This window comes from Dromaius novaehollandiae, chromosome 4 (genome assembly GCF_036370855.1).
Source record: "Dromaius novaehollandiae isolate bDroNov1 chromosome 4, bDroNov1.hap1, whole genome shotgun sequence".
Taxonomy (NCBI): domain Eukaryota; kingdom Metazoa; phylum Chordata; class Aves; order Casuariiformes; family Dromaiidae; genus Dromaius; species Dromaius novaehollandiae.
In genome coordinates, this window is record NC_088101.1 from 46,333,758 (window position 1) to 46,357,755 (window position 23,998).

At 36.6% G+C, this 23,998-nt stretch overlaps 1 protein-coding gene and 1 long non-coding RNA gene across 20 annotated transcripts in view; one reads left to right on the forward strand and one right to left on the reverse strand.

Moving 5' to 3' along the window:
* LOC112997054 (uncharacterized) overlaps window positions 1-23,998 on the forward strand; it is a 41,375-nt gene that overhangs the window by 4,093 nt on the left and 13,284 nt on the right. For 4 of the 6 annotated variants that reach the window (XR_010389014.1, XR_010389016.1, XR_010389018.1 and 1 more), the window contains exons 3-4: window positions 4,425-4,513; window positions 20,710-20,943. This is a non-coding gene — a long non-coding RNA (uncharacterized LOC112997054). Of the gene's footprint in view, window positions 1-4,424; window positions 4,514-20,409; window positions 20,944-23,998 lie in introns of those variants that run through there. The other 2 variants (XR_010389019.1, XR_010389017.1) reach the window with 2 other exon arrangements.
* NEK1 (NIMA related kinase 1) overlaps window positions 13,715-23,998 on the reverse strand; it is a 52,063-nt gene continuing 41,779 nt past the window's right edge. For all 14 annotated transcript variants that reach the window (XM_064510948.1, XM_064510953.1, XM_064510955.1 and 11 more), the window contains 6 exons: window positions 23,218-23,435; window positions 20,700-20,854; window positions 18,921-19,132; window positions 17,568-17,701; window positions 17,152-17,284; window positions 13,715-15,122 (listed from right to left, as the gene is read on the reverse strand). In XM_064510948.1, coding sequence (XP_064367018.1) covers window positions 15,109-15,122; window positions 17,152-17,284; window positions 17,568-17,701; window positions 18,921-19,132; window positions 20,700-20,854; window positions 23,218-23,435 — 866 coding nt within the window. In that variant the 3' untranslated portion in view covers window positions 13,715-15,108. The remainder of the gene's footprint in view (window positions 15,123-17,151; window positions 17,285-17,567; window positions 17,702-18,920; window positions 19,133-20,699; window positions 20,855-23,217; window positions 23,436-23,998) is intronic.

The window sequence follows — 23,998 nt, forward strand, 5'->3', positions numbered from 1 at the left end:
TTTATTCTGTATCCAAATAGGTATCTAGCTTAGAGTAAAACAAAAATTGCCATGCTGTGTCTCAAACCTAAAAAGGCTAAGATGATATTTGATTTTTGATTACTTTTTAGTTTCTTACTTTCCAGAGGAGGCTTTCATTTGTGTATAAATATCATGAATAAAGTGAGGGGGATCATACCTTTGCACATACTTTGTTGGTTTTGTAATAACTTTCAATATGAGTCATGATCAGGGAATATGTGGAAGAAAAAAGTGGTTGTAGCATTAAAGAATTACCAGGTTACAAGTTCTCAGTGTTTTGCTATGCTCCTCATAACCTCACTGCATTCCCCCCGCCCCAGGCTGGTCACTGGAGGAGATTTACTGGGCTGATGGGTTGTTACAGTCCCTGTAGCCTAGCTGCAGCGTACACTGCTCTGTCCTGTAGAAGTGCAGTAAGGTGCTGGGTGTGTGCAAGTGGTCAAGAACTTGATTAAAATGATCATTACACTGTTAGGAACAGAATGCCCTCCTGTTATTAACCAGCAAGCCTGAAATTGCCCTTACTACAAACAAGGTTAAAGGCAAGGCAGAGAAAAATGCTTATTTTAAAAAATTAAACTAGACAGCACAGCCATGAAGGTTTTAGAAAAGACATAGCAAATAGAAATGCAAGAATCTCCTGTTGAACATGTTTATGCTAAAATCAAGTGAACTCTTTTTGTTCTTACATCCAGCTGATAGGCTGCAAACCTAATCTACATAGTTGGTCCTAATACTCCTTTGCTTCTCTAGAACTAGTGCTCTGTCCACAGGAGACATTCCTGTGTGGACAATCCTGGTCAGTCCTATTTTAGGAATGTTACAGTCTGATTCAGATCTGCTCTCTCAAAGATTTGTAACTGATTCAGGATATAGCTTTAGAATTATTGACTGCCTTAGACTTCCTGGAACACTTACATGCCATTTTTATAGTGTGCTAGATTGTTAGCAAATTTTTAAGCTATTTAATAGTTTTCCCCACCTACAAAGGCTATGTATGAGTCACAGTGTAAAACTTCTTGATGAACTGGCCGCTATGTTCCATATCAACAGTAAACTGACAACCACATAAATGCATAAGTAGAATTATTGCGTTACTCTAGATTGAGAACAGAAAGAACTGTAATCAGCCACTTTGGGGTGATGATGGGTTAGAGTGACTGAACTCCAATTTATTTTTCAGGAACATTGTGACAAATATTTAGAGCTTTCAAAACACAAATATCTGAGGCAAATTGCAGGGCACAAACTATTTTTTTCCTTCTAAATACGCAAAAATATGATACAGTAAAGGATAGTCAACATTAAATGTTCATAAAACTTTACTTAGTCTCCATTACCATACCTCATTACATCATGACCGTGGTATCTGAAAGAAGCCGAATGCCTGGAGACTAGATGCTTGGCATGTGTACTATTTAAACAAAAAAATACAATAGTGGATAGGAGCTGGAAGAGCTAAGGAGAGTCAAAGGCACCTTTGTAGGCAGACTGTGCAGAGGGAAGGTTTGTTGTGGGCATCACAAGAAGACTACAAACAATTCCTGGTTTCTGTCTTCTGTTTGTATTTGTATTTTATACTTCCAGAAGAGCATTTCAACTTCTCCCTCACTCTGAAATCCTATGTGGCAGACAAAGGTAGCCAACAAATTTCATGAACAGGAAGGAGGCCACAGCACTGTGCTATTTTATCTTGTGGGGTCCTGCACTCAAATGAGCCATCCTAGAGGCAAACGTCCTTGGCCAAGGCCTGTACATCACGGTCTATCCCCCCAAAAGTAGTAGGCTGGAATCTCTGGCACTCTTCACATTTTCACACAAAATATATTATCCACCTCCCTTAGTCTTAGGCCTTTCAACCAGCTGAGAAATGTTTGCGTTCACTAATTCTCTTTTCGTGCAACTGCACAACAATTAAATGAAAACTCAGGAAATTCTACAGGTCTTAAACAGCTGATGTCTCATTCTAAGAGCAGTTACTGCAAGGCTCCTGTGTATTTACAGAAGAGCAACTCTTTACAAACCAGTTGTGCTTTTGTGGTTGTTAAAGAATGAGAAATGTATAGCAACAGCAAGGATATGTCTGTACTGCAGTTCATGTGCACTTTATGGTGAGTCCTGAAGTTCCTGCTGTTGTCCAAATCTGGGAATCTGTTGAAATGCACCACAGTCCCTTCACCTAGATCTCCACTGCAATGAAACTTGGTCACCTTGGATTTTGTCCCAGAACAGAGTCAGAATGTAGCTGTGCAACACTCCCAGGCTTAGGAGCAGGGGAACAGTAAAATGCTCCAGGATGCATATGTGACATCTTTCCATATGTTTTTAGAGCAAATTCTACAAGAAGAATTTACTAGCTTGTTTAAATTCTAAAATAAGCCATTTTAGAGTTTTGGGTGCTGTAGTAGTTTGATAGCTTGCCAAAAAAATAAAACAATCTGCTAGAGTTGTAATGTTAGTTCATAAAAGCATGCTCAGCCAGTTTCTTTAAAAAGATTTACTTCCTTAAAATAGTATTTTCTTACTAAAACTGCCTGCTGGGCAGTGCTATCTGACAGGCCAGTATCAGCATGTTTGGTTTTCAAACAGCTCTGTCACACTTGCACAGCTCTGCTGTGGTATCAACAATACAAGTGATCAAATAGGTTTTGTAACAGTTTGTGTACTAAGATATAAAAATCAAAATATGTTACAAAATTTGAAATGCACTAGTATTTCTATCCAAAATTAGTCAAAACAGTATCCTTTACTATCCTTTACCCCAGGGTAAAGCACTCTCTTTAACTGAAGCATCCCTTTTTGGAACATATCCTCAGATATAAGGAAAGCTGCATTTTAATTAGCACAAATTAATTAGCAAACTAGCACAAATTTAATTAATTAGCACAAATTATATCTTTTGTGTGGTCTGAAAGCTACAGAAGCCCCCTTCATAACTTCAGATACCTGCAATTTCAGGAACACTTAAGAAAGCGTATAGGCAGAGGTTCGGACGTGACCAATGTACTATCATTTTCTTGCATAACATCTTAGAAGCAAAAAGCAAGAATTTCCAAAGCTTGATTCTGAAAGAAAAGTTCCTACGTGAAACCCTGGCAAATTCTGAATTATATTGGGATGAAGGTAGGGGAATAAAGGGACAAGGACTGTGTAGACAAATAAACTGTCTTTATACATTTAGCAATTGTCATTGCTTAATATAGTAAGAAAAATCCACGTAGATTGCCACTAACCTCCACCCATGCTAGGAATAAAAAAAAGAATCAGGGGAGTGATCCTTCCTTCTCCTTTTTCCTTGTCAAAATTCATATCAGAAGTTGTTTGTGGTTGCCTAATTTACTGAGTATCTGACTTTTGTTATTCCTGTCATTGTATTACTTCTGCTACCATAGTTGTCTTCTACAAATGGGGGAGTATAGACAAAGAAACCTTTTACTTATTCCAAATAAGATTAAGAAGTGAGATGAATTTATGGAGTATTCATGGCACTACTTTGGATTTCTTTTATAAAGCTTGGGACTTGGCTTTCAAGTTGATAAAGACACTGAGACACAAGATGAATCCTCTGAGGCTTCTGGCACTACAAGGCTATATAATCGCTTTGGGATTGCCAAAGTTTTTTTTTTTTTTTTTTTTTTTTGGTGTAGATTTGTGTCACTTTCACTCCCACACATCTGGCAAGAGCCCTCTCTGCACGGGCTTAGTTTAAAAACTTATCTTATAGATCATTACTACCAATGAATTCCAGCCTTTGTACTTACTTATATTGTCCCACAGCCTTGAGTCACTGATTTTGTGGAACTAGGAATTTGGTCTATAAAATATTTACTCACAAAAACCAAAAAATATCCCCCGAAACCAACCCTCTAGCTCTTTGTTGTGAAGCCAACTCTGAAAATGTAAATCATATCAAACTGATTCTGCGGGCCAAAGAAAACAGGCAGCTAGATTCCATCCCCTTTAGCTAGGCACCAGCCCTTAAATATCTCTTGAATATACACTTTTATATAAGCTACAGTCAAACTCATTTTCAGTTATTATTTTCCCACATGTTCCAGAAATGCAGACACCAGCTCTGCCTGTGGACATGACTAGGGTCCTGACAATGGATAAATATGCCAAAAATCTGTTAGCAAGCACTACTCTAAACTGCTAATGCATTTCTACCACTATTCTTCTCTGAAGTCACACCTCCACTAAAAAAAAGGGTGTATTTTTCATCTATGTCACAGTCCTTAAATACAGATAAGGCAGCTGTGGTCAAAAAAACTTGTCAGCAAATGCTCTATGCTAGATGTTTTCCTGTGTGCTAGTTCACATTAGTTGGTGAGCATTTTTCTGCTGTTGCAGATACTCTAAATAAAAATGCTTCCAATTGTATTTATTGTGCTGTTCCTTTTTAGATGACAGTGGTGTGGAGCATGAAAGCTGACTCGCCTCATACATTGAAGACTGCAACTTACAATGAAAAAGTCTGGAAAGCAAAGAATAGGTAAGACAAAGGAGGGAGAAAATGACTAGCATAGATTCAAGATAAATTAAATGCAAGATAAATTAAATGCTTTGCTGGACAGGAAACAAAGGGACAATTCCCAGAACTAAACCACAGATCTCCAGTCTTGTGACCTGTCTCCTAGAACACCCTCAAGGAGCATGACCAGATTTAGTAATGACCAGCACACGTTGCTGGGCAGCAGAGATATTCTCTAGTTGTGGGGAATAATGGTATGGATTAGCTTGAGATGCAGGGTACTCTACTAACCCTCCATTCCTGGTCGTCAGATTTCAAAAGAGAAATTGGCAACTGATGGGTAATAAAAACAGAATATTCTCCAAGAGTCTCAGCAGTCCTTCATGAATACTTTATCCCAGCAAAAAAGCAGAGTGAAAAATCAGGATATAACTAACTTGAAATGCCTTCCTTTTCTATTTTCATAAGATAAATTAACAATGTTTTGACTCTAGGTAGTGTTACATAACATGAAACATGGTAGTTTTAACTGAAATACCAGGTTTCCCAGACGATAATCCAAGAACAGGCAGTAACTTATTTTTTGTCATTTTTATTTTCACTTTCCCAAGTGAATAGCACTTCTGAGCGCTTGGAATTGTTTTTTAATCAATGCTGATACATATCCACATATGCTGCCACTTTAAATGAAGTTAGCTGGTTATAGCTGCTGCGGGAACCTTAATTCACTTTCATTGACTTTGGGGGAGATAAGTCAGAAACAGTACTGGTTTTAATGCCATTTTTTGTATTTACTTGGCAAATACTCACGTCAATTTAAAAGTTCCCATGGGAAGTGTCAAGAGGTCACTGACATTTTCCTGGGCAAGGAAGGGAGAGTGGTTGAAACCTTGGCCTCCTTGCTGCTGTTTTTCTTCATTTGATTAGTGCTGTACTAGGTGCTTTTTCCCCTGGCTGCCATTAGAAGGAGGAGTGAGAGAATGTGAAAATGTTAATAAGAAACGTGGGCAGGAGACACAGACAGGGCTTCCCTGCTGTTTTATTTGACTAATTCTAGGCCTGGGTAACAGTAAACTTTCTGTCACAGAATGTGTGCATATTAGATGATATATTCTATACCCCTTAAAACTCCCAAATGCTTTCAGCACATTTTTTCCAGTTCATTCTATTATTCTACAATGTCTTCTGTCCAAGGATCACAAAGCCTTCTGACCTCTCTGTTATCAAATGGCAAGGAAATACAGTTCCCTTAGGCTCAAAAACCATCAGGGTTTGATTTCCAGAAAGGAGGCACCTACAATTTCCATTAATATCAATGGAATTGTAGGTGAGCAGTGTATTTTTCAGACACCACTAAGACAAACTACAGAAATTTGAAAGAAAAAAAAAAAAAGACACCCAACATCTTACAGGCCTTGTACCCAAGGCTTCCAGATTTAAGCTGAAAATACCTGAGTTGAAGTACCACAGACAGCTTTGTTAAAGCTAGTGACTGTAGGAAGGGATCCGACCTGCTTCATACTACAGATTAGTGCAGTCCCCCCCCCCTCCAAGACCCCACACTTTATCATACAACAGAACAGCAATTTCTCAATTTACAGATTTCAAAACTGTTTCAGTAACATTAATCCAGAGAAATACACATTTCTCACAATCTTAACTGCTGCAAAGCAGAATAAAACATTGCTGGAGAATTTTGCCAGCAAGAGAGAACAAAAATAGTGTTAAGTAAGTACATGACCCCATCCTTTTGATGGAAATTACTATCATATGGCAGAACAAGTGAACGATGTGCTCATAGCCTCGCCAATTGCTGTTCAAAGTCACGTGACTTGGCTCCAACTGACCTTCTCAGCAGTTTAATCAAGGATGCTATGCTTTGTACTGAAGCATGAGTTTGGGCACATGTCTCAGTCTGCTGGACCTAATAACCTTAAGCAAATGAGAAGTAGCTGAGAGAAGATCACAAGGAGATTTGATAGAACTTAACCTGTCTGATCTCTGAACCTTGCCTTAAAAATTTTACTGGGCTTGGAGGGTTAGGAAGGACTTATCACTGTGCTCACTCATGCTCCATTATTGTATGTATGGCTAAATATTGATATTAATGGTGGAAAATCCTTCCATTACCAATCTAAGCAGACTAGTTAACTGGTAGTATCCCTGAATGGTTAACAAAGGCCATGGGCCAGGACTGAAATGTGCTCCCTTTCCCAATTGGCAATACTTAACCCCGTCATCTCTTAGAGTCAGAATTTGCTGGAGTCTCCTTCTGGACAAACAAGTTTGCCCAATGTAGAGAAAGCACTAGTGGCCATCTGAGGAAAGGACGCACTACAAATACAGTGAAATAAGTTATTCAGAGCACTGATATCATTAACTAACATTAAAGTTCATGGTGGAACAGGGTACTATTCTATGTAATCAGTAGGCTGTTTAATAGCTGAAAAAATAACATATTATTTGTAGCTAAGACTCACATCAGAGATGTTTTAATGCTGTGGAAAGAATTCTTCATATATGTTTATTAACAATTTAGGTCAACATTTTACCAAGCCTTCAAAACTATGGAACATGAAATACTAAAAATTACTAACATTTCTTATAATTAAAAAGGCAAAAAGTATGTCAAGTGTAAGTCCAAATCTGTGCTATTGAGAAGCTCAACTGCCATGATAATTTTCCCCTTTTGACTTTCTCTGACACAGTCTGAAAAACAAGGCTGTAAAATACTCTAAACTGCCATTTAAGTTATCAAAATTAACGCCAATGGGAAAGGATTAACTTAGTATGCTACAGTAACCGCAAACTATATGCAATTTCTTATTGTCTTTTAGGTATCTTTATCAAGAGTTGTTATGGTTTAATACAAAGGAAGAAATAGAAATATATATATTAGAAATATATATTATAGAAAATACACCAGCTACACTAGTTTATAAAAAGGAGGCTATCCAACCCTTTAACAGTAGTCACCTTAGTCTGGATCCACAACAGAGAGAGCTCTAGCTAATCGTTAACAGTGTCTCAAGTTTTCTGTCTTTTCGATACCCCACCAAATCAATCAGTTCTTCAGAAAAAGGCTAAGCTACATATATTACTTTTTCAAAAATACTCTGATAACATCTAAAATAGGTCTAGCAGCAATAAAACAAACAGCAATGAGATCTCTTGACTGCTGATGGGGAAACTGATAGATGAAAAAACATCCCTAAAGTAAGCCAGCTTGAGATTTAATGTTTTATTAAGATGGAGGTGGAACCACAGAGTTTTTGCCTAAAATCTGAATCAAGGGAAATTGATAGTTGATATCCTGTATTCAGGATACAGCAAAAATGCAAACTTTATCCCTTTCCTTAGAGGAAAGATTACCATCAGGACTGTCTGTAGGATACAGCAAGAATTGGGGTATGTGAAGGACTTGATTATGGTTCCATTATACTCCAAGCACATCTGCATCAGCTTGAGCCACAGTGCTATTTAAAGCTGAACTTTAATTTCTCCTGGCTGACTACAGTCCCTAAGGGAACATTCATCAGCCAAACATAAGTGACTCATACAGCGCTCCAGCCTCACACTTGATACAGGCAACCTCAGGGATGACACAGAAAAGAACTGTCATAGCCATTCTGAAACTAAGTAAATACTTCTTCCGCTATAAGTTTTCCCACTGGGCCAGCCACCTCTTTTTGGCCTTTGTTGTGTGGCTAATGTGAAAAAAATCCCTAACAATCAAGTCTTTGGCCCTGTGAGTTTTTAACTGTAAAGTTAAAAAGAAAGTTAACAACTGTAAAGTTAAAAAGAAGGTTAATGGAATTTGATTTAACTAAATCGTATCTTGGTTTGAAAATATCTTGGAAATAAAACCTGCAAGAGTGAGCCAGATCAGAGGTGCTCAAGACAAGCAGTTTAGCAGCAGCTGAACTCTTACAAATTAATATCATCTATATGGAAGTAATTCAATTAACGTTGTAGTTGCCGAAGAAGTGTTTTTAAGACTCTTGCACAAGCCAGCTGTTCAAAGTGATGCTATTTGAAGTGATACTCATCATCTCAACTAGAAAGCAGATTAACCTGGAAATGCATTTGAAGTGTGTATTGCATTAAAACACAAATTTAATTTAAAGGAAGAAGCTCTTTATGGATTTTAAAAGCAATATTTGCACTCCACAAATTGTTCCAACTAGACTGCTATGATAAAAAGAGCAACACCAAGTGTTGTAGAAATGGTAACAATTGGATTGCATTTTATACTAAATTTTAGTCCACATGGCTTTCTGTTTTTCCCTCATGAATGAAAATGGAAAAGACCAAGAGCTAAGGTGAGACCTGAGAAAGCACAGCATTATTTGGGAAGAAAAAAGTTTAAAAGGATTGAAAATCAAATTTTTATAGTTGTGTTTGGTTTATCACCAATAGCAAATTAAAAGCAGCCTGGCTTTACTAGAGCTTTGATCGGGTGCTTTTAGGGGAGAAAAAAGGTCAATCACTAATTTAGTTAGAGCACATTTCTACTCCATCTGGTTGAAGGAAAGATTTTTACCAAATCTAACCATACACAACCATCACAACCATTTTGTTCTATTCATATTAGCATCTGATCATTTGGGGAAACTCAAAATGTCATGCCATCTTCCCCATTCTCTCCCCCAAGAAAAGGGGTGCAAGGATTTCATTACTAATACAAGCACTCTATCTAGAGGCTCCTGTTGCCCAGCTGGACAATTTCTTCCTCTATCTCTAAACAGTATTGCTATATTTTTGATTAGTCAGTAAGTGATTTGTCAATAAAAACTTTTTTTTTTTTTTTTTTTTCAATAGAAGATTTATGCTCAGGCCTTTCAGAACATAGCATGTACAGAGAAATACTTGTAAAATAATTTACAGGAACTTAAGAATTTCCATGCTGAATTAGACTCACATCTACCAACTTCAGTACCCTCCCTGCCTAGAGTACCAGGTAGCCCCACATCTTTCCAAGAAAAGTGCTATCATCCCTCCCTCCTGCTTCCAATGGCCCTGTATGTTCCTCGGGGATAATTTGTTTTCTGTGATGGTGATTTCCTTGCTGCCCTTCAATAGCCAGAACCCGATACAAAGCAATGGAAGCATGCGGGTTTATACCCACTCCCCGTTCATGATATTTGGTAACGCAGTGATTTCCGCATGCCCCCAGAGGGGCACTGCGTGCACCTATCCCCAGTGCCACGGTTATGCTGCCACCTGGCCCCGCTGCGGGCTGGCACAGAATCCAGCAGCTGTGGGCAGGTGGTCCCATCTGGTGCACAGGCCCCGGAGACCAGTTATCACTGGGGAACTGCAGGGCAGAGGTGGAGCTGGCCTTCTGTGAGTGAAAACTGATATAAATGCTGCTGAAGGAGTGGGAGGTGTTAGACCTGCAGATGTTCTGGGGAGAAGGCAGTGATTTCTGAGACAGATCAGAAGAGGCACCTACAAACTGCAGGTATGCGATCTCCAGAGCAGAACACAGATTTCTCTTGCCTCAGAAAAGGAAATGAATGCAAAGTTCTACATCTTGCATGTTATGGTGTGACAAAAGCCCAACTGTCCATCAGTTTTTAATGCCTATGAAAAGTATATTCCCTGTGAAATAATAAAATGAGGCTAGTTATACTTCACTATAACAAACTAAGGTGAAACCCATACAAAGAAGGGGGTGCCTAAAGTGAGACTACTTACCAATTCAGGCATCTAGATATAAGATTATGAATCTTAACTCTTGACGTCTGGCTGCCTAAAGGGGAAAGGATCTTAAGTGTCCATCAGAAAAGTTTCCCTATCCATTTGGAGTTCAACTTTTTGCACACTCTGGACTTTACCTTATGGAAGCGATGGTACCTCCAACCTTTTCTCTGCTGTTACATAGCTAATGCAGGCCTCATGTCCAGAACTCAGACTCAGGAGTTCGAATCCACACCTCCTGCCTCTACAGCACAGCATCTCAGAAAAAACTCACTGCTCAGCGCTTGACCTACTCCCCCAAATAGTCTAAAGTTAACACATGACAGCAGTAGTGGTATGGACTGGCACTCTAGTATTTTTAGAGAGATGGGACAACCCAGCTTATTTTTTTCCATCTTCAGTACAATTACACAAGAGTTAGTACCTACAAATACTTCAGATACTTTACAGTAGAACTTGCATCTACTACTGTGTTGAGCAACAGGAAAATTTCTGTATGTGGAATACTATGTTGAATAATAGCTTACAGACAGGACTTTCTCTTCTGCAATTCCTCTGTTTAATAGACATCAGCAAATTTTAGATTTTGTTAAATTCTGTTCATTTCAATTAACCATGCTACGCATAGGAATGCTGTGGAAGCAAGTTATTTGTACTCTAGCCCCACCACAGAGGCATACCTAGATTAGAAGCAAATTACAGCAAATGAGCAACTGAATTGATTTTTAATTCCTTTGAGGCACATTATTTAGTATTGCAGATGAATGCATGTAGAAGTGCTTAACGAGTATCTAAATTGGTTATTTTGTGTCCTCACAAATCATTAGGCATGTTATACATTGTGCTTTGAGAGCATAACTCCTTTAAGTGCAGAACATTTTTCTCTTTTAATGTTGACCTCTAACATTAATCCTCTGCTTATGATAGTTTTTTTTTAAGAAAACATGAAGTAAACCTAATCCCAGTATTTCAAAAACAGCCCTTTATAAGAGTCAATTAAATCTCTCTCATTCAAGAATGAGAAGACAGCAAATAGTAAAAAAAGGCTAAAAAGCTTGTTTGACATTAGCATGAATGTGGACCCAAAGTAAAGCTTTCAACTAAAATTATACAACTTGATGATCTTTTGATTGTAAGAAGGTCTGATACCAGATTAGTGAAATATTCTTCATCAAATGGAATATTCAGGACTTACTCTGTAATAATGCACAATTTTAGAGGAACTTTTCTCCCATTTTTTAACTCTAATTCAAAGATATAGCTATGTTTTTTCATCCAGCATTTCATAAATCTGCAGGATGTAGAGACAGAGCTGTGCCCTGCATCCTCCTAGTTGTTGCTGTACACTGATCCTCCTCACCGTCTCAGTGCAGTTCTGTATAATGCCCAGATAGGTGAGGCTGCATCACAGGTATGGTAGTGTTTATCACCATAAAGATGGACTATAAAAAAGGGTAGCTAGTTATGAGTAAGCTAAGCAGTACACAGCTGGGGAAGCACACTGAGAACCTACGTTTAGTTATCAATACTTAAAAAAATTAATTAATTTTTCTCTGATCTAAATATATTGCAGTGATATGCTTGACTATATACATTACAACAGAAAGCAGCTATATTAAAAACATATTTGAATGAACATACAGCACTCCTGCACAAAACATGAGGGAGGCACAAATGCACTAAAAGCTGAAACATGAATTACTGATAAATGTTGTAGATGTCTATGAAAGCACATAGAATCTCGTCAAGAGTATTGTACACTTGAGCTTTGTTTTGATCAGCCATTCACTTATCAGGAACACCACAGAAATAGTAGTTATCTGTTTTAAGTCTGACTCAAGTTGCCTAACCAGGTAATATACTTCTCTGAAGTAGCTTCTAGTAACAACTTCAAATACACTCTCGAAGTTAAGCAAACGGGAGAGCGAAACCCTCTTCAGGCTCTATTCTTTGAAACCAATTTTAGGCACCAATCATCAGTCAGGGTAGGATTACTCTACCTGTTCAGCTTGAAACAACGGAGGTTGGGACAGTCAAGGCTCCGTCTTCGTGGCACAGGCTATTAAGATAGGATTTTTCAGTTCTGCATAGCTGCTTGGTCTTCATTACTTTCTGTAAAAGGCCAGGAAGCTCAAGGCATACGTATGGCTGTAAACTGTATGGCTAACCAGAAGATTCCAGTGCATTATGTCTGCACGACAACGCATTGAGACACCCACAGAGAAATATATATATATATTTTTTAAGGTTCCTCATCTTAACTACGGTTGGCTTCAGGGGTCAAGATGAAAGACTGTGAAGACAGGCACCTAGTGTAAAGTAGATTACAGAGTATGTTTTGAGCCAAAAATACTGTTCTATCAATATCTCAATTTGCCATTTGATTTACAACAGAAAATTCTTTATAGTGAATGTAATATTATGAATGCAAGCCAAATACTTAACAAATAGCTAATTTCAATAATTTATTATTCCATACAGACCAATAAATCGTCCTGAAAAGTCACAGTCCTTGAGGCCATTACAGCGTACATTAATAGGGCTTTAATATTAGAGATAAGAATATTACTTTAGCAGAAAACTTATTTACTGAGTCAATTTAAATTAGCTCGAGGGATTTGAAGGATACTCAGTATTGGTTGGCAGGTTTGAAGATTATTCTCCTTGAAGAGCTGTGCAGAATCTGCATATTTTTCAAATCATTAATTGGTAAAAAGCTTTACATCTGTAAAGCTTGAAGTCTGCAGATTATGTCCAGACTTGTTCTTTTTCCTACCAGAAGCAAGCCAGCATGCTGCATAAGAAATGAAGAATGTCAGTAACAATGCGATTTCAATTTTAAAAGAATTACCCCCCCCACAACCCTTCTTGACTTCAGGAAGGCTCTATCACCTCAGGAAGATTAACAGTTGTAGAGCAGAAGCATAACAAAGTTCACCAGTGGGTATATTCTTTTTTTAATTTCCATACAATTAATCCATACTCATTTAAATCTAAAGGTTTGGGTCCCCCCTTAACAAATGTGGATGAGATAGGATTTGAAAAACAAAAGTAAAAAAAAAGAAGAAAATAATGCAGATTCATACTTCATTAAATTCTTTAGAGTGTATTTGCTAAATGTCATGGATGATGTGGCTCATGAAGATCATTCCACTGCTGAACAATCTATTGCAGGAAAAGTGGAAGGAAAGAAGCCTAGTGAAAAGCAGCAAAAATTGAAGGAATTTAAAAAAGAAAAAGGCAAGTAAACAGAAGGAAGGTGAAAAGGAAAGGAAGCAGCATAGAGCAGAACCAGCAGTTTCCAACAACGAACATACTTTCTCATTAGATGAAACAATAGGTGCTGATCAAGTAAATAATGATATCCAAAATGTAGTCAATATATTAAAAGCATTTACTAGTAATTATTCTTTCAGAGTTCTCACTGCAGGTTCCCAGGCTACAGCTGAAATAGACTAGAATTCAGTCTACCTTCAAGAATCATACATTAAAAACAAAGCAAAAAAAACCCCAAACCACTTTTCAGTGGGCAAAATTTTAATAACAACACAGTAAAACAATTATACAAAAATCATGTACATATTTTGACAGTTATAAATAATATACATACTAGATTTCACTCTGTGTAAAAGTAACTTTAGACAATTTTAGATTATTCTGACTGGCTGTTACTTCACAGTGGCTGAGAAAAAAAAATCTACTTTTTCCAGTAGGGCAGTTTGACAGTTCCTTTCATCTATAACAACAGACTATTGAATGGGTAAAGCTGGTAAAGCTTTTCCAGAGACAATAACTGGAAAACAACAACAGGCCTAACTTCTATCCTGTATACTACTGTTCTGCTAGAAGGAACAGTGCAAGGAGAGGTGAGCAGAAGAAGTCTGCTTGCTTGCTTGGTTTCCTTTTCCAGGGGTGGGGAGGAGGAAGTCAAGCTCCAAAATATGAGCCAAAAGTCGACAAGCATGGTATAGCATTTGTGCCTGCAATATTTTATTTTCATCCCTGTGGCTGCTGGAGCTCTGAGTATAACAGCAAGAATTTAGAAACAAAGTAAATAAAGAAATCCCAAGAAACCCCTTTCAACAGCTTACAATATTATCATCGACCAGATCGCAAAATTCAAAGAATTAAATATTTGGAATTTTGGGGAAGGGCCAGGGGAGGGAGAAGGGGAAAAGGAAGAAAAATATTGGAAAAAAAAATCTTCTAGCTCCAGATGAATTGCACAATCTCAAGAAAATTCAAAAAATTCAATGATGATTGAAGTATCACTTTGCCTCAATTTGGAAACATCATTTTGGAAACATCAAGAAATTTCAGATGACACTGGTTAAAAAGTGACAAAGCCTTAAGCTTCAAAATAAAATATATTTTTATTAAGAAAAATGAAATACTCAAACTGGACCACTAGATTAAGATGTTATGACATACAGCCACCAGGGTCAATAAAAATGAAGCAACTTCTGTATGTAGGTGTAAAGAGCATGCAAGTAAACAGCTAGAAGCGGATACTTTCACAACGTGGTAATCTTTCCAATTGGTTTCTCATCCTACCAGCCAACTGCTGAGATGGCAAAGATTCTGTATTACACGATAGGTCTCCATTTTGTATCCGAACATCTTCAGGCATTCTTCTCTGTACTTCAGCTTGAATTTGAAAGTTGAATTACATATATTTTTTCATTTTGGGCAAGTAATAGTTAATGAACACATATGCAAGAACACAAAAGAAATGTATAAATATCTCAATTTAAAAGGCATGTTTCCCCCCCTTTTTTATACAATCAACATGCTTTTCTTACATCTTCTTATTCCTGCCCCATGTTACAATTTCCTGCTGCAACTGTTATTCCACTGTGCAGAATTCAAACTCTGATATATAGTACAGCGTTAAGGAATTTCCTGAGTCAGGTTTATTCATCATTATCTGTAAAAAGCAGAGGGGGGACAGGGAAAAGGAGGCAGGAGATAAAAATCAGGCTGGAGTGAGAAAACAAAAACTTAGAGAAACAATTTAATAAGCAATAATAGAAAAATTCATTAAGTAAAAGTCAGAAATGAAGACATGACTGATACCAAAACTGCCTTGAAAGCACTGGGGGTACAAATAGTGAACAGTGAACATCTTTATTGGATTAGTGAACTTCTTAAGGTAGTTGCATCTCAAATTGCCTGCTTCACTTAGTCTTACATAAGAAGCTGTCAACACAGAACAATGCTCTTAGTAAAGAAGAGTATAGATTTTTCTAACTCTTCCTGGGGACTATAAAACTTGAGACAGAAGCTCCTGAACATTCTTCTGATTGTCAGTTGTCCTCTATTAATCTTTATTAGCATAGTTTTTTTCTTTTTAGATCTCCAAAATATAGAATTATTTTTTTCCTTTACATTTTCATATGCTACCACACATTTGTAAAATAAAGTAGAACCAAAGCTATTAAAAAATAGCAACTTGTTAATCAGCATTTGGCAAGATCAAAGTCAGCTCATTTTAATAGGATTCATTCAGACAACAGCTTACAATTTAAAAGTATGACAAATATTTTCAGCAAATTGTCATTTTAAGCCTTTAGTACTAGTTTTAAAATATCCTTAAGGCAAAGTATTAAAGAAAAGAAACTGGTAACACTTTTTTTCCCCCCTGTTCTATATTGTCAGTCTCCTGGATGCTTGAAAGAATAACTACCACAATATATCTTTCCAATTCTGTTAAGTCAGTCAACTGTGGTTGAAAAAAAAATTTTTCAGACACTGTTTTTTGTCATATTCTTATAAAACAGAATGAAACCAACATGGTACTGGTGTTCTGACTGACTGAGCTGCTCTGCAACACTGGCAAAGAAAAATTGGGAAAATATAAACAGTGATTTGTGTTAGAAATTCTCCCCCTCCCCCCTTTTTAATTAAAAATTAATGCATTTTTAAAACTAGTTTAAGAGTTTTCTTCCCCCAAAACATTTATATGTAAAACATCTTAGAAAGTCATAATTAGAATAATCTTACTTGATCCTTTAGTCACTTGCTATTGCAACAGATTTGTAGAAGAATTTAAAATATGCAGAAAATAGATGTTGAGTAACATGTATTTCAAAATTTTAAATATATGATGCGTTAAATACAGTGATCACTATATTAACAATATATTAACTTTCCAATGTCTATAAATTAATTGGAGCTACTTCAGATTTCTAAATTATTTTTTTCAGCAAAGGCTCTCATCATTAGAAAGCTAAAGTTACACAACTGCAATTTATTTCTTGAAACCAGTGTTTCTAATTGATAATGGCCTGTGTGGTATCTCCTGCAGTGACCCTCTGAAGACCCCGGGTAACTGCCCATTTGCTTAGTAAACTGCTAATCTAGGGAGGCTCCCACCAAGACAAATTATCTTCACGTATCTATGAGCTGCCTGAAAACTAAGATAGATCGTATCTCCACACCAAGTTCTTCGAGGCAATGACAACTATACAATAAAGAACCAAATAAAGATTTCCTTTCAGAAAAGTAGTGATGTTGGTTCAAACAACACTGTAACCCATTAAAAGAACAGTTCTGGAAAGAACAGTTTCATTATTTTATTTTATTTTTTTTAAAAATCACTAACTGTTAAAATTTTTTTTAATTCTGAAAGTTTATTCTAGTCTTTGATCTTCTCTATCTAAATGACTGTTTTCCAGAAATGAAATAATTATCTTTCACCTTTAAGATAACATCTGTTATTTTTATAGGTGACCGTACATCCTGTTAAATCAGTGGTCAGTGTTCTTTATCAAAGTTTGCTATGCTTTGCCACAGCAATAAAAATACCCTTTGTGAAAAAAGTGAGTTTTATCAATTTAACCAATCATTATAACAATAAAGTACAGAGATGTTTAAAAAGTATACTAGAACCTATTGTATATAACCAAGAAAGAACATATGACAAAGACAACCCATAATTGCCAGAATTTAATTACCTTCCTGGTAGGCTCCGTCTGCCACTACTAGGTGAAGTATTTTGGCATACAGATGTTTGTGTTCATTTCCCAGAATAGTTTGAACTATGGTTGAACAAGCATCAATATTTTCATCTTCATCTTCATGTATAGCCTAGGAGAAAGGACAATCCACATGGCCAAATTTAAAATGTATATAAAATAGTTCACAGGTTTGTTCAGTGCAATTCACAATTAAACACAAAGCTTTCCTCTTTAATCCACTAGCATGGAATTTTCTGTGTTAATATTTCTGCATGTTGAAACAAAATAAAAGACTAAAGAAATATGTGTTAATTCTAGTCACACAGTGCAATTAGTTACTGGTGCAGTAAACAGCCTTAAGTACGTTGATCTTGCTTCTTAAAATATTTCCCACTTAAGGTTATTTCACAAACCTTTATTTTATCATAAACTTCAATGAATTTATCGAAGCCTATTTCCTGCTCCAGGTTATATCTCAACTCTTCCAAATGGCTGAAGACACTATCACATTCTTCACATTCACTGGCAATCTCTCCATCACTATTATCTATAAAGAAAGAATGAGCAATGGTAAAAAAATAAATTGAGACGTTTTCCCACATTCTGAACATGTTGTTTCCATGTACCTAAATTTGACATCTATACAGACCTCTAAATCTAATGAAAGCAGCTAAGCTCAGGAGAATTAAATGACATGGACAGATCTTCTAAACCTGCAATGAAAAAGGGACAGTCCATGTCTTGACAGAGTCAATACATTCTGAATCCTGAATGGGAAGCACCTCACTATCTTCTCCAAGAAGGGTTCAGTGGCTGTAATTAACAATACAAGATAGAATCCTTATGTAAAATCCTATTAGCCAACATGATATGAAATCCAAACTTTTGTCTAAAAAACATACTTTCTCAATAAATACTTGAATTATGAGAGATTCTACTTGCATACCTGACCTACAAGGAAAAAAAAAAAAAAAGGAAGGTATTACTTAAATTTATTTTACTTTAAAACACTCACTGGAATGCATTATCTAGGTAGGAGTGTTATTTTACAGGAATATTTATAGATCTTCAATTTATTTAAAGTTGTCCTCAATAATGCAAAATGACACCATAGCTACGGATTAATTACTGATTCTATACATCTTTTTGTATCTATATTTATAAACACACACTATTTTAAAACAGTAGTAAAATACTGACATCTCAACCAGAATTTTAGAAACAGAACTGACACTTCAGTACACTGCTGTGTATTACTAATATAAAACTCTAAAAGCAGTGGTAGTTTTCTGTATCATTTTTAGTTTGACTGCATTAATAACTATTTTGGGAGAAGGACAAGGTTAATAACTTCACATTCCTTTCGCGTGCCCGTTGAATTACTTAATTCTAACAGAAGTTGGATCTCAGACACTCCAGTCATGTTAACTGCTATTTATTTTTCCACTCCTACGCTGCAATCATGAATTATTCATCCAAAAAAAAGTGTCTTTGTGACTAGAAAAAGAATGATTTATAACGATTGCTTAACAAATAGCCAACATTTAATTTACAGCATTGATTGTTGCTTAGATGTTGACCTTGACATTCAGAAAATGTAAATACCTGATTTTTTTCTAACTTTTGTATAAAAAGCTATTAATTAGACCTTCATTTTATTATAAGCATATAACGCAAAAACTTTCTTCTGTGTTTGTATTGTTAACATCAGTAAATAAGTCTTACAGATAGAAAACAGATAAAAACAGGTATCATAGAGATTATACCTGACTGCCATTCTTCATTAAGTGCACTTTCACTGCTGGGGTTATTTTCATCATCTTCATCCAGCTCTGTACCGTTTGTTATGCATTCTATGGCATTGGCCTTTAAAGTAGATTCCTCCTCTTCACTGAATTCCTCACTAGGCTGCTCCCTAAGTAATTGTTCCATTGAGGCCCGGAGTTCCTGCAAATCTGTATCTGCCTCCCCAAACATACTAAAATAAAGTGATATAAGATTATGTAATTAATACCTTACAAGACAAACTCTGTAGGGAAGAGTTCCTTTCTTTTATTAAGCCAACTAGAATAGCTGAAAAATATTATGGATATATAAGGTTATTTTTTTCCTATCACACCACTGGTCTAAATAAACAAATCAGCACTTTCTACAGATCTTTATGTTCTTAGACCAGTATGATTACAGCACTGCTACCACTATATCACGCAAGACACAGGGAATAAAGATCTATCTAAACAGACAATGGATAAGGCAAAAGCACTGAGTGGGCTAAGGAGAAGGGTGGCAGAAATGATAATGCAGGATCTGTGACTTTTTGTAAAAACAGCGTAGTTTTTCATGGCACTCTATATACATATGGGACAACCATTTAAGAAAACTCCATTAGGATGACAGATAAATTTAGTAAATGGGCAGCAGAAGTTGGCTGTAGGGGCCTACAGTACACGTAAGTATTTTTAAAATGAAGCAGGGAGGTGATGGGCTAAGGTTAGGCAATGAAGTGGAAAGAATTGTTCATGTGGTTAAATAAAGGAGAGGAGCTAGCATAGGAACACAAATGAGGATTATATATGATCAAAACAGCAGAGAAGTCATTTTTCCAGTAACATTCCAGATATATAGGAGTAAGTAAAACTTATTTTTTTTATCAAGGGTAGGGGAAAAGACATTCATGTGACCGGTCCTAAAATGGCATGAAACTCGTTGACTTATTTAACCCCATGGACAGAAGCAGCAACTGTCATAGGTGATTAACACACACAACCCTAAGAAAAAAAAAACCTAGGCACAGTTTGGATACAAGGACATAAAAGGTCCAAGTTATAGCAACAGGGAAGATAATGATATTGCTCAATTTGACTTAGAAAGGAAACAAATGAAAAAAATTGGGAGGGGGAAGTGGGGAAGGAAAAAAAAAAAAAAGACAATCAACAGTCCTAGATTTGATCCAGCATTTATACACTATAAGGAAATGCTGAAAAGAAATTAAAACTTTACAGATAAAAAAAAATTTGGAGCAACACATAATTTGATCCCTACAGACTGCTCAAGCTATACGGAATAGTCGAAAACACTTCAGGCCAGGATTTTGAAGCCCCTGGAAAAATCTGGGGGAATTAAAGGATATCCTGATACAACAGTAAGGGAGACGGAAGAGTAGAGTGCCCAGAACATAAAAAGAAAAGAAATATTCAAAAAAAAAAATCTTTATTTCTGAAATAGTTGGTAGCTGTCAACTTTGATCTGTTTCAGTGGAATGCAAGGAAAAGACCTACAGAAAAGCATCTTGGATAGAAATTGGAGCAGAAATTCATATAGTTATTGCAAACAGCACATCTGATTAGCTTCTCAATTCTCCGAATAAGGCTCAGAGTGAATGGTGGTTCAAACAAACAAACTTGCCTCCTAAAAGCAACATACAGTTTGAATATTTGGTTAAAAAACCCCATGCTGGTATACCGTGTATAACTATTAGTGTCTAACCAAAAACATACTTGATATAAGATACCTTTTGAAATGCTAGATAAACATATTACACTTACATATCCTCAGAATCAGAGGGTCCTTCTTTGGCTTGTTCATCTTCTGTATCATCTATTTCAAGATCATCTTGATGCTGCACATCTGCTACACTGGGAACATCAACGAGAATTCTGTACAATTTGTAAAGATCGGGGAGTGAGCATGTTCTCAACATCTGCAAAAGTAATAAGAAAAGCTCATGTTTGGTAACAAATCAAAAAAATCTGAGGTTAAAAATTACATTAAAATCAACTTTTTTTGCTTTGTCTTTTGAGGGTCAATTCAAAAATAAAGATGTGTCCAGCACAGATAGCCTAATTACTGAAAATTTGACTTTTGGAATAAATGGAAAACATTCCTTTCACCTTTTTGGGTTACAGTGACTGAAAAGCTTAAAGGAGATAGATAAACTGACATACAGGTTATGGTTTTGTGAAGAATTTTCGTTAGCTTGATGACTACCTTAAGAAAAGGAACACTGTGGTGGGTAAGTGACATAAATGCACTTGATACACGTTGTAAGCAATCGCTTAAAACACAGCTGTGAATAGTTGACAAAGGATATTTATGATTTCATCTCTAGGTGGGTCACTGAAAACATTAAGTTTTGCTTAGCGGATATTTCAAAGCAGTTCCAATCAAGAAGGAAGGAGCTTTTGTTTAAAACACTAATTCATTGCAAGGAAACTAAAGCAGCATGGAAACAAAATAACGGTTTGCTCAGTGATCAACAGGATCTCTCTTTTAAGCTGTCTAAGGACCCAAACGGTATACTAAATATTCAACACAGTATTGCTAAAAACAAGAAACAAGACCTTATCTGCACTAAGAAGTTTCACCAATAAGCCTCACCTTCCTTCAGCATAGCTCTGAATACATCCATGTTCAGTGCTATCTCCTAAATTTTAATCAGTGGAAAAAAACCCCAGACACCTTTCCACCCTCTGCTGCTATTTGTACCAATAGTTATTTATTTATAAACACCTTTTTGTCCACTACAACCAAGAGGCAGGAACAATCAGAAGACTGCACTTACTCCATCATTTAAAAACTTCCAGGAATTCTAAAAATGCTTCTTTTCCTACTAGTCTGCCTTTGCTGACACACACCCGCCTCCAGCTAGGACGCTAACTCTGCCTGGCTCCCTGCTAAGCGTTTTCTTAGTTTTCGGGGAAGAGCAGCAGCTGAGGTTATTTGGGAGATTCCATAAAGTTACATTTGCAGATATTGCAGAGGATTCAAGTGTTTGGAACCTACTCTTGTTGCAACCAGAGCAAGGGAAAAGGGAAGAAAAGGGAATTTGTTGCTCTCCTTTGTCTTTCAGCAAGTTGACCGCAGCAGTAACAACAAAACACCTGCTGCTGTGACAAACACGCCCAAAACACATGCCAATTACACAGTAACAGGTGACATACTGAGGTGGTTCATATTATCCAGCTGCCAGACAGTTTCATAAACAAGGTTAATGGTGGACTAACTCTCTACGAATCACAATTAGAGTCATAAATCCATTTACGTGAGCATACAGCTCTGTGAAAATATGCTTGCAGTTTGCCAAGAAGCCTTATTTTCCCAAAGATGCAAGAGGACTGCGCCTGTATTATGCTCCCTAGCAATGCACCGACCAGTTAAGATTACTCAGTATTTGGTTAACCATTAAACAGTGCAATTTCTGTTAAGGCACTCAGAAGCAAAGCCAAGAGTCAAAGCAAGACGCATTTTTTCTTATCTGACATTTCATCACCTATATACTTCATATCGACTGAATGCAATGCAGGTGTGCAAGTTTCTGGAGAATCCTTGCCACACACATTTCTCCAAAAAGCAGCTCTTCCTTTATATTCTTTGCATATTAGAATGAGGGCAAATGCTTCATGTAATTTTAAGAAAGAAGCCAGTTTCATCTACAAGTTCCATAACTATTTTAAAAAGTATCTTGCACCATCCTATGATCATTTCACAGATTGTGAGCTACCACTCACAGATTCTGAGCTGTGTAGCTTGTCCAGAAATGCCTTCAAAAGGCAGTTAGTTCCATTCACTCAGTCTTCCTGCTTCACCTGCGGTAGCTGGTTAAATTCTACAGAAACAGTATTTATCACCTTGTTGCCAGAAATAACAAAACACCTTTACTGATCTGTTCGGTGTTTGTTTCTGATGGTAAGGTGGTGGTAAGTTCAAAAAAAGGCACAAAAGAGAGCAAGCGAATCAGTGGAAATTAGGAATTTCCTCCTGAACTCCTTCAGTTATATCCCAGAGAAGTAGTGGTATTCCTCCCTAAACATTTTGAACATTGGTTTCACCATTCAGAATTGTAAGACTCACAACGCTGTGCGGCTCCTGCTGACAAAATGGACACAGTGAGGGCATACTGCATGGCAGGCATTAGACAAATACAAACGTCTGCTGAAACAGCTATGCCATCTGTTTTGACAATGAAGTTTTTCAGGGTAAGCAAGCCTCAATAAGAAAATAAAAAGAATATTACTATAGAATTTAAAGGATTCTTTTTGATTTGTGGATTTTTTTTTAACTTGCCTTTGGGTTGTTTGCATCAAACAGCCCTGTAGAAAGTCCTGTCAACAAAGAACTTTTGCCTTTAATTTTTGCTGGTGATATGGAACGTGAATGAGGTACCAAGGGTTCTTCCTGGGAAGACTGAGCTGAAAGAACTGGTGAGGCGGTCAGTACAATTGGGGTGTGTATTACCCTCTGGAATAAGGGTTCAGGTTGCAGAGAGTCACTGGAACGAGTTCCTGGTGTGGTAAGAGAAAGTCTGTTACAAATCTAAATAGATTAAAAACCCCAGGCTCTTAAACAAAAGGTAACTAAACTCAAACTAACTTATTTTGGCTGTATAATTAAAATGGAAAATAGATAGCACTATATGAGTATCAATCTGTCAGATTATTTTAGTAACATTCTAATGTGAAGCTCTCCCATTATTTTTAACTTTCAGAGAATACATAGCCGTCTGATATAGTCTATTCTGCTCTCAGGTTTATTTGTTTGTCGTTACCCAGTGAATTACATTATGAACACAACAGATATCACAGGAAAACAAAGTGACTGTGTTGTAACAAAACATAAATCATCATGACTTAAAAGTATTGCAAATAGATTCTGAAATTACTTCAAAGACTACTAAGAGCAAGCAATTCTTCTAAGCATTAAAGATAAGGTTATCATTAGCAGCTATTTAAAATAGTGGCTTTTATCCAAGCTGCAGCTCAATATTAGAGAGGTTTATAGACAAAGCAACACTTTTACCAAGTAAAATCAGTAGATTTTGTAACATTTTAAATAGTCATTTTAAAAG